Source organism: Oryzias melastigma, linkage group LG19 (genome assembly GCF_002922805.2).
Source record: "Oryzias melastigma strain HK-1 linkage group LG19, ASM292280v2, whole genome shotgun sequence".
In the NCBI taxonomy this organism is placed as follows: Eukaryota; Metazoa; Chordata; class Actinopteri; order Beloniformes; family Adrianichthyidae; genus Oryzias; species Oryzias melastigma.
In genome coordinates, this window is record NC_050530.1 from 1582161 (window position 1) to 1593121 (window position 10961).

At 42.9% G+C, this 10961-nt stretch overlaps 2 protein-coding genes and 1 long non-coding RNA gene across 3 annotated transcripts in view; 1 reads left to right on the top strand and 2 right to left on the bottom strand.

Moving 5' to 3' along the window:
* Positions 1–800: 800 nt before the first annotated feature.
* On the bottom strand, positions 801–1216 carry LOC112153955. Its single transcript, XR_004949706.1, has 3 exons — positions 1202–1216; positions 932–1117; positions 801–860 (listed from the first exon to the last, which is right to left on the bottom strand). It is a non-coding gene; the product is annotated as an uncharacterized LOC112153955 (long non-coding RNA).
* Positions 1217–7722: 6506 nt separating this feature from the next.
* LOC112153953 lies at positions 7723–8585 on the top strand. Its single transcript, XM_024284439.2, has 4 exons — positions 7723–7882; positions 7954–8012; positions 8081–8467; positions 8540–8585. Exons 1-3 carry the CDS (start codon positions 7863–7865, stop codon positions 8464–8466), a joined length of 465 nt encoding a protein of 154 aa, XP_024140207.1. The 5' UTR covers positions 7723–7862; the 3' UTR covers position 8467; positions 8540–8585.
* Positions 8586–10844: 2259 nt separating this feature from the next.
* Positions 10845–10961, bottom strand: part of LOC112153952 — an 8092-nt gene continuing 7975 nt past the window's right edge. Inside the window, exon 4 of the mRNA XM_024284438.2 lies at positions 10845–10899. The gene's annotated coding sequence lies outside the window, so the exon portion shown is untranslated. The remainder of the gene's footprint in view (positions 10900–10961) is intronic.

Genomic DNA, 10961 nt, shown 5'->3' on the forward strand with positions numbered 1-10961 from the left:
CCTAGAAGATCATCAATTCCTTACTTTGTAACAAATGCTTTGTGTTGAATTCATCTTAACATGGTTTTATGTACAAGCCATGGCAACTTCCTCACAGTCCCACTGCCTTGCATATAGGGAGATCTTTTAAAAACCTTGAAGTTTTAGACCACACAGAAAAATCTACTTGACAAAACCCATACAGGTAAAGTAATTTTATTCCAACGAGGTAAGATGAAGTAGTTGTCCTGCAAGAGTGAACAAAAATGATTAAGTTACAGGAAAAGTTTCTCATTTCACAGAGAGCTTGATATTTTACCTCAGTAACCCTTGTGTCCTTTAGATCCAGTCTTGGAGGATCCACCTTGTTTGCCTCCATCTACATCCAGGTGGTCAAAGATATCCGTAGTGTATTTGGCATCAGAACTGAAGTCCCGAGCTCGCTGGTAGCCGCTGCTGGACTGGACCACGTGGGATGAAGGGTACAGAGGGCGCTGCTCAACAGAGCCAACAGGAACATGCTCAGAGGTCCAGGCTTCACGAGGGAAAGGACGGTTGGGCCTGAAGCTCAGGATCTCTGCAAGGAAGCGAGCAATGCTGGCGAGCTGCTGGTCAAACAGGTTCCCATCTGAGCCAGAACCAGAAACACCTCTGGAGCTGCTGGAATATCTGCCACCACGAGTGTTGGTGGAGCCAGCATTAAAGCCAGCAAGTCCAAAGCGGGATCCAGGCCCAACTCCAGATCCACTTTGACCTGAACAGAGAAGAGGTTACAGTCTGTGCAGTCAGCTTGGATCTGAACAGCTTCTTCTGGATACTTGCCTTGTTTAGCAGGAAGACAAGCTCCAATGCTGAAGAGGACAAAGACCATCCAGGAGATCCTGTTCACACCAACAACCTCAGTACACACAGGAACACAAAGCAACACACAACAAGCATGAAGGAGACTCACTTGACAACACACAGAGACATGATGAGGAACTCTGAGCTGATGTCCACCAGCAGAGTCAAAGTGAAGGAGATGAAGTGCTGCTGTTTGATGAAACTTCCACCCAGTTTGGAGTTATAAATGCTCTGAGCTTCTGGTACCGTCTCACTGGACTCCACCTGATCTCATTACACTCATCACTCTCACCTGCTGAACAGAGAATCCATTCTTCATGCTCATAGTTTGGACTTTTTAAATAGAATTTTTCAAAAGTTTATTTTCTAGCTTACATACATTTTCAAACTACCAAATGACGTTACAAAACATCTAAAGATGAGAAAATGATCCAACGACTTTGGAGCTTGTTTCACTCGTCCTTAAATTTTTGTCAGAGCTGATACTGAAACTGCCACTGAGGTTCAGCCGTACTTATAAAAGCATTTTCTGTTTCATTTGACTCTTCTTTTAAAATGTTTCAATGGATTTCATTGGCTCCTAGAATCCGGTGTGAGCCAATGACAGTTTGACTTGTCACCTTCAGTTCATCTTAGAAGTATGTCCATAAAAATGACAGGAAAAATGTGTTGTGAGAAGATTTGGAAATACATTTTCAGATATTTTGCTGAAATCATCATGACTGTAAGCAGTTTACGGCATTCAAAAGTTTGGGATCCTTTTAATCTTTTATCTCTAAATTAAATGGCGTAACTATTTCGAAATATTTCCTCCCCAAAACTATTTTTTGTTAGTCAGATGATTGCTCCGTTCTCAGGAGGTTTTTTTTAACAGGGGTCCCCAAACTACGGCCCGCGGGCCGAATCAGGCCTGCCTCCACATCAGAAACACCGATCGAGAACCACACAGAACGTGACTTCCTATTCCACCCTTCTGTAGTCTGAACTATGACAGGAAAGACTATTTACTGGTTTAACAGTGATTCACTTTTTCTCTATTATTGTTATTCTTCTTCCGTACGTTTTTTTGGACGTCCAAAACTCTTCAGCTCTTTCAGCTTTTTAGCGTCTTACAGCTGTTACAATATTCAGCTCTTTTTATGCTAGCTGTATTGACTATTTTGGCAGTTACTAAGGATTTCTAGGCTATTTTGGGGTTTAGCTAATATTTCAGCTAAATGCTAGCTGTTTCAGCTCACTTAGGATTTTTTTTCAGTTTTTTAGGCTAATTTGGAGTTTAGCTGATATTTTATCCTTATGGTAGCTGTTTCGGCTAATTTAAGCATTTTGCCCTTTTTTTTTGGCTAATTTGGCATTTAGCTAATATTTCAGCTACATGCTAGCTATTTTGGCTAATTTGGGCTTTTTTCCATTTTTAGGCTATTTTGGAGTAATTTCAATTTTTTTTTTTCATTTTTTTTAGGCTAAATGTCATTATTTTAGATAGCTTCAGGATTTTAGCTTTAGCGTTTTCATCTATTAGCTTCAGCTATTTCAGCTATCAACTTCAGCGTTTTCTGCTATTAGCTTCAATGTTTTTAGTTGTCAATTTCATCATCTTCAGTTATTAGTAGCTGCCACATTCAGCTTATAGCATTCACAATAGCATTATCACAGGTAATGTTATATATTTTGTTTTCAAAATGCTTTCTTTTTTCTATGAAGATTACAGAAATTAACTTTTTCAATTTTGGCTTTGTGTTGCTTTTTGGAAAACCCTAAATGTTTATGTTTAGGCTGTGATTGTTACATTTTTTCTGTTAGCCTACAAACCGACCCCGGACCCCCATCAGAAAAGAAAACAGTTATGTGGCCCTCACAAGGAAAAGTTTGGGGACCCCTGTCTTATAACAACAATGCTATGATGACCATTCTCTCACACTCATGACCCTGGCAACACTGATGTCTGAGAGAACAGGACTGACATCTCCCTTAAACGCCATGACATCTCCTTCTGATTTGTGTGCTTCTAAATCAGGTAACTCTGACAAAAACCTCTCATTGAGCCTTGCAGAAAGTTGTGAATGTCAAAATGTGTAAATGTCAAAAGCCCCGAAAAAAGTAGTGTTAAATATTTTGTATAGGATCTTCTTAATGTTTAATCACCATCTATAGTTCCTATGATTAAAGTTGAGGGTTTACTCAACTTTTACAACCCTACCATGACTTTATTTGCACATTTATTGGATGGTATTCAAATGGGTTCAAGGAGATGTCTACACCTGGTTTGATCATTCATCCAGTAACATTTATTTCTTGTGCTATCTGCACTCTTTCTAGGTAACTCAAGCCCTGTTACCCTTTGCTCATCCTGTATATTCAGGTGTGGGAATCTTAGGGTGTATTCTGACTGATCCAGACCGAGTCCGCTTCATTTTGTCTGGAGCGAGTCCTGAACCTTGAGTTTGGTCTGTATTCAGACTGGTGTCTATCGGAGATTACTGTTTCCAACTAAAGCTTGTGGAAAAAAAACATCCGACTAAAGATCTCCTCAGACATTGGCCAGGAATTATGAGGGAGGGGCAAAGCAACGAGAGAAAGAACAATGGAAGTCTTCAAAACTTTTTATTGTTGCTACGGAAAAGCAGAGACATGCTAAAGGCGGTTATTGAAGAGACTATGAAGGTACGCCAACAAATGTTTATGACAGACAGATTTTTTGGAAAACAGTGTGAAAGGAAATGTATATCCCATTAAAAATTGTTTTAATGAGCCTGCATTCATCCGACAGACCACATTTCAATGAGTCTCTGTTGCATTACAACTCCATGTCTGGCTCACTGTTTACATCCCATAATGCCCGACTACGGTGGCCGTTTAGGTCCAGCTGTTCAGCTCCAAGAACGGACTGTGTTCAGACTGAGCAAACTGGAGCTCAGTCCGATTGGAAGCAAACCGAGACCACCTTGAAGGATGGTCCGAGAGCGGTTCCTGGTCCCGGGTCAGGGTCCACTTGGTTGCATTTAGACTGAAAATGTATTCCTGGTTATCCCGGAGAATAAACTCTGGTTCCTATTAAGCGGACAAAATGTGTCCCATCTGAATACACCCTAACTGTACTAAAACTGCCGTTAGCAATCCTAATCTAATGTCGATAAGATAGTGGGTTTTTTTTAGAGTAGATTTTGTTACCTATAGTCCATACTGTGGCCACTAACACTACATAGCCAACTCTAAACCCCAAACTGACTTCCACAGCAGTGATGTCAGTGTGCCTTGGTTGTGCATCACCTTAATATCAATTTACAATTTAGATGTGTACATAATTGCAGTTTAGACATCTTAATCATTTTGTCTTAGGCTAGAAAGACAGCTTGTGACGCATTTGCAATTAAAATAATTTCTGTTTAAAGTCACACTCCAACTGTTTTTTTCTATTATAAGTGTTCCCAGTGGTTTTAATTGGGACTAAGCTGTTTTGTCCAAAATCATACAAGTTCTTGATCCAACAGGATTTGAACACTCAGAAATGCAGTTTTCATCTTGATTTTATACATGTCCTCCATGAGAAAAAGGCTACAAGATAACATTTTTCAACGGAGTGGGTCTTTAAAAAGTATAAAATGCATTATACATTGAATCCGAGTTCTATGCATCATTGGAAGCCTCTCATACAAGACCCTTTAATTTTAAAGGTCAGCCATCTCCAATTCTTTCAGAGATACAAATGCCAAATTTGGTGATTGCATGAAGGTCAGGATTTTTCCTGACATGACTCAGACCACTGAAAAGGCAGTTTGGATACATTATAATCCATGTTGTGACCCCCGAACATGGCGACAAACCTTGATGTTAAAGCACAGCCACAATGTCACTTTTAATGAGTCCTAGAGCAAATGAAGCTCAGTACTGCTTACTACTCCACAAGTGAAGTGTTTTAACCAGAAACCTGTGTAAGTCAGGTTTAAGCAGAGCTATAGTGTCAAGTCAATGTTAAACAGGTTTAGGCAATAAGTTTGAAGCCCAGGTAGCTCACTTAAGACTACCCATTTTAAGTAAGTAAAGTCAACATGTACATCTCTTTCAAAGACATAAAGACAATTACTGAAACTGAATTAAGCAAAGCTTTTTATTTCAAGTCTCCAAACAAGACCGATACAGAACTGACATTAAGGGCTCCAGGCATTAGTCTAGCCTTCAGTAACCCTTCTGTCCTTCAGATCCAGTCTGAGAGGAACCACCTTGGTTGTCCTCGTCAAACATGTGGTCAAAGATATCCTGAGTGTATTTGGCATCAGAACTGAAGTCCCGAGCACGCTGGTAGCCGCCGCTGGTCTTGACCACACGGGATACAGGGCTGGATGGACGCTGTCCAACAGGCCTAACAGGAACGTGGTCAGAGGTCCAGGCCACACGAGGGAAAGGACGGTTGGGCCTGAAGCTCAGGATCTCTGCAAGGAAGCGAGCAATGCTGGCGAGCTGCTGGTCAAACAGGTTCCCATCTGAGCCAGAACCAGAAACACCTCTGGAGCTGCTGGAAAATCTGCCACCGCGAGTGTTGGTGGAGCCAGCATTAAAGCCAGCAAGTCCAAAGCGGGATCCAGGTCCAACTCCAGATCCACTTTGACCTGAACAGAGAAGAGGTTACAGTCTGTGCAGTCAGCTTGGATCTGAACAGCTTCTTCTGGATACTTGCCTTGTTTAGCAGGAAGACAAGCTCCAATGCTGAAGAGGACAAAGACCATCCAGGAGATCCTGTTCACACCAACAACCTCAGTACACACAGGAACACAAAGCAACACACAACAAGCATGAAGGAGACTCACTTGACAACACACAGAGACATGATGAGGAACTCTGAGCTGATGTCCACCAGCAGAGTCAAAGTGAAGGAGATGAAGTGCTGCTGTTTGATGAAACTTCCACCCAGTTTGGAGTTATAAATGCTCTGAGCTTCTGGTACCGTCTCACTGGACTCCACCTGATCTCATTACACTCATCACTCTCACCTGCTGAACAGAAGATCTGTGGCAGATCCATTGATAGAATCTAAACCTTTTTTTCTTCTTTTCAAACTGAGTAAATTCAAGCTTAATTATTTTAAATTTTATTTTTAATGTGTCAAAAAAGATGTCTTTAATCTTGATGGAATCAGCTGTGGTGGTTTATAGATCAATGTTTATGTTCAGTTACGGGGATCACCCAAACCATGAACCCCACCTTCAATCTTTTGTTTATCAATCAAACTTTATCTAAAAAGCACTTTTCATATTAAAACACAACACTTATCAAAAATAAAATATCTTTCATAAAACTAATGTTAATGTAACTGAGCTAGTTCTGCTTTCCAGGCCTCTGCATTCAAACTCCCACATTCAGGCGTAGCTACACAAGTTTCTATGACCGTTTCAGGCCACTACGTAATAAAAGCCATTGAACCCAAGTTGAAAATTAAACCAGGTCGAACTTTGTGTTCCCTTCTAAAAGTTCTCTGGCAAGACCTTGTGCAGGGGGTCACATCACATCTGAGCCTGGGGGGTGTCTGTTTCCCTGTGGTGTGGGTTCTGGTCCTTGCCTTCAGGCCTGGTTGGCCCATGTTTACAACCCTCCTCTGGGGCCCCAACTTCTCTTATTTGTTGTCCTCCTGGGTGGGATGGGGTGGGGGTGTCTGGCTCTTTCCTGGACCTCCTGCAGTGTGGGTGGTTGCCTGGGGTGTGGGGCGGGTCTCCTTTGGAGGACCCTTGTGTGAGCCTGGGATTGGGGTGAGGGGATACTCAAAATTGTGGGATATGTGTGTTGGTGTGTGTGGGGGGACAAGTGTTTTGACACCTGGCACGGCAGTAGGGCTTTTTCTATTGGCTGGGGGGGCTTGTCTGATTCTCTCCTGGACCTCCTGCAGGGTGGGTGGTCGTCTGGGGCGGGTCTCCCTTTTAGGACCCTGGTCTTAGTCTGCAATTGGGGTGGAGGGTGCTCAAAATTCCAGGGTAATGGTGTACTGTTTTTCTGGGGATGGGAGGTGCTCCAGGGGTGTGGCTCGTGCTTGGGGCGCCTGGGCGCCATGAGGACTATTTCTTCTGGCCGGGGGGACCGCCTGGCTCTCTCCTAGATCTCATGCAGGGTGGGCGGTTGCCCACGGCATGGGGTGGGTCGCCCTTGGAGGACCCTGATCTGAGTCTGGGATTGAGGTTGGGGAATGCTTAAGATTTTTGGGAGGGGTGGTTGGCTGCCTTTCTTGGGCTTTCAAAGGAGTGGGGCCCCATGTTGGGCCCCCTGGCGCAGCAGGAGGGCTATTTCTCCTGTCTGGGGTGGAACTTGCTTTCTGCGGCGTGCAAATTTTCTTGATCTGCTGTCCCATGTGGATGTCTGGTGGGCCCCAGGTTCTACTGCAGCCTCACCTTCGGCGGGGGTATTGGGGGGTGACCAGGTGAGATTGACTATTTTTATTTAATCACTGCTGACATTACACCTGCTACTACTACTTTTGCTGCATTGAGATGATCCTACGTGACAGGGAGTTTTTTATTTTGAAAGAAACTTGTGTCAAACGTTGAAATAGGCTATTTTCTTTTAATGTTTGCGTAATATTTGTGCAAAATGGTAGCATTAATGTAAATCAATATCTCATTTTTTTAAGGGGTGAAGGAAGACTTTGTGGCTTCAAGGTTGTGGTCAGTGAGAAATCAACTCAATGGCTTTTCAGAGTTAAAGGTTGCTGACCCCTGGTTTAAACAGAGGAATGCTCAGATATCAACATAAGCAAATTTCAGTGCCAGCATGCCCATCCACAACCAGAAAGTCCCATATTCAAAGTCAATAGAACTGGGTTTACAGCCAAATCAGGAAGTGACTTCAATATGAATTTGATGACAGCATGAACCACAGATCTTCTGTTCAGCAGGTGAGAGTGATGAGTGTAATGAGATCAGGTGGAGTCCAGTGAGACGGTACCAGAAGCTCAGAGCATTTATAACTCCAAACTGTGTGGAAGTTTCATCAAACAGCAGCACTTCATCTCCTTCACTTTGACTCTGCTGGTGGACATCAGCTCAGAGTTCCTCATCATGTCTCTGTGTGTTGTCAAGTGAGTCTCCTTCATGCTTGTTGTGTGTTGCTTTGTGTTCCTGTGTGTACTGAGGTTGTTGGTGTGAACAGGATCTCCTGGATGGTCTTTGTCCTCTTCAGCATTGGAGCTTGTCTTCCTGCTAAACAAGGCAAGTATCCAGAAGAAGCTGTTCAGATCCAAGCTGACTGCACAGACTGTAACCTCTTCTCTGTTCAGGTCAAAGTGGATCTGGAGTTGGACCTGCTGGTTCTGGCTACAGCAGCACTTCTGGTTCCAGTGTTGGTTCTGGCCCAGATGGGAACCTGTTTGACCAGCAGCTCGCCAGCATTGCTCGCTTCCTTGCAGAGATCCTGAGCTTCAGGCCCAACCGTCCTTTCCCTCGTGAAGCCTGGACCTCTGAGCATGTTCCTGTTGGCTCTGTTGAGCAGCGCCCTCTGTACCCTTCATCCCACGTGGTCCAGTCCAGCAGCGGCTACCAGCGAGCTCGGGACTTCAGTTCTGATGCCAAATACACTACGGATATCTTTGACCACCTGGATGTAGATGGAGGCAAACAAGGTGGATCCTCCAAGACTGGATCTAAAGGACACAAGGGTTACTGAGGTAGATGTTGCAGATTTACTAAGATTTTGAAAATATTCCTGTTCAACTGAAATTTCTAACTTTCTTTTGCAGGTGGACTATAAAACTTGTTTACATGCATAATAAAGTTTTAATCCTGTAGTTTTATCTTTCAACTTGCAGTATTGACATTGGCATGCATAATACAATTTCTTCATCCTATGCACGTGTTAACAAACTTGACTTCATAACTGAGCATTTCAACTGCTGGTATTAAACAAAGTTTTGATCCAGGACAGATTTCCAATAGACCCCAGTCTGAATTAAAAACTAAAGGTTTAGGCCTTGATTTGGGGAAAATATTTCCACTTTAAATACACCCTTTATCTGTTGCTGATTACCTGGGTCAAGTGTTTAGCCAATAAACTTTAATAGCAAGCTGGGAAACCAGAACACTGGCTCTGGTGTGTATGACACTCCTGCCTTCAACATTGAGGGGAGAACAGGACTAGAAGGGCCTTTGATGCACAAAGCCTGAATTTATATTTGAAACACTTGCCTGAATGTGCAGGTGACTTCTCCAAAAGACAAAACCCTTAACATGTTTCTATTCTGCTGAGGGGGGGACAACGATAAAGATCTAAAGGCTTGACGTTGCTTAATTTCAAATACTGAGCCTTTTTAATCAGCATTGAAAACCATATTTGTGGTCGCATGTTTACAATGGTCTGCACGTTCATATTTTGAATAGGACGCCATCCTGTTAATGACCAAAGTTTAGCTGTTCTGCAATTTAGTCTATCCAGCGCGTGATCAATAAAAACCAGAACAGCCTTAAACACGTGTATGGACTTGCTAGAGTTCTATATGCGGGTTTGTGTTTGCAGATTTTAAGTGAATACCTTCAGGTTTAATATCTGCCTTCAGGAGAAAACCATTGGTTTATTTCAAGCATTGATTATGAAATAGTTTATTGCTTAAAAAGGAGTGGTAAGAAGCAAACTTATTTTAACCCACCCCTACATAATCTTTAAGGACTAGGCTGGTTGGATGCAATTTTGCAGGAATCCTTTATTTTGACAAAAGCTACAGAAATGCTTTGCCACAACAGTATAGTATTCATATTTTTAAGACCATTTCCAGGGGTTCAACACCACTGCAAAACTTTCAGCAGGTAAGTTTTTGGGGAAAAAAAACTTTAGTTTTCAGAGGAAGTTCAGCTCCACGCATTTTGCTAAGCACTTCTGCACATTCAAGACACTGATCCAGATTTTAAGGGACTGTAGATCTGGATTTCATCTGCGTAGCAGTGGAATGAGCAGCTTCTAGAAATGGAGTGGTAGCAGGTAAGGTGAGAAAAGAGGGCCTAAAATTGAGCCCTGTGGTACACCATGTAGGGCTCCCGCCAGGCAAGTGTCGTTGTGTCCTTCGGCAAGGCACTTAACCCTCCTTGCCTCCAGTGTGGCTCCAGTGGTGTGTGAATGCGTATGAATGTTCCGGTGATGGTCAGAGGGGCCGTAGGCGCGTACTGGCAGTCTCTGTCAGCCTGCCCCAGGGCAGCTGTGGCTACAATAGTAGCTTACCGTCACCAAGTATGAATGAGGTGTGAATGAATAATGGATATACAATGTAAGCGCTTTGAGCGTCTGGAAAAGCACAGATAAATCCAATCCATTATCATTGAGTGAAACCTCTGAAAACTGGCCAAGTTTAACAGAAACTCATAAATGGGACCTGAACCAACTGAGCACTCACCCTTTACACCAACTATCCAGAGCTATAAAGACCTTGAGGAATACAGTCATGTGCGAAGGCCTCAGGTGCACAACTGAAAAAGTGACAGGCTCCACATCATCTAAAACTACAGGTGGTGACAGAAATCCTGACAAGTTTCACTTAAGGCCCTAAAAAGTGTCAATATTGAAAAGCAGTGCAGTGGTAGGGCGCCTGATTGCTGATTCAATTCCCACCTTTGCTGTCCAAATGAAGTTTCCTTGGGCAAGACACTGAACTCCACTTTGCCTCTGAGAAGTTGGTCCCAGAGAGCCATCAGCATGTGACCAAGGCATTTTGGGCCTTTGAGGGGTGGAATTTTTCCCCACTTCAATCCCAACCAGGACAGTACAGTCCCCACCCCCAAACCTTATTTAAGGCCTCATTGTCTACACAGGAGTAGACCATTGAGCATGACTTTCCGGACTCCTACTTTTCAAAGTTTCCAACTTGAGGTGGCACACATGCACTGATAAGGTTATCGATCCTTATAAACCCTCCACACTTGTGTGAACAACGATGCATTTAACTGTATTCTTGACCCCAAAACACATGCTGGTATGAACATTTTATTTTTTTTTTTAAATAGAAACTTTAATTTCTAGAGAACTCCAGCATCCATAGAGGGTAAAGGAAAGAGCAGACATTTAAACACCACAACTAGAACTTTATTAAATCTACAATTTCATTCAGCAGTCAGCCTGCAAAAGAAAATTTTTATGAATTGAAGTGGAACAGAAATACATTCCCTAATGTGCAATGT

Excerpts from the sequence above, each read along its gene's own strand:
- LOC112153953 (XM_024284439.2), top strand. The coding sequence starts at position 7,863 with ATGTCTCTGTGTGTTGTCAA. Across the intron at positions 7,883-7,953 it reads ATGTCTCTGTGTGTTGTCAA|GATCTCCTGGATGGTCTTTG; the intron begins GTGAGTCTCCTT and ends TGGTGTGAACAG. Across the intron at positions 8,013-8,080 it reads TTGTCTTCCTGCTAAACAAG|GTCAAAGTGGATCTGGAGTT; the intron begins GCAAGTATCCAG and ends TTCTCTGTTCAG.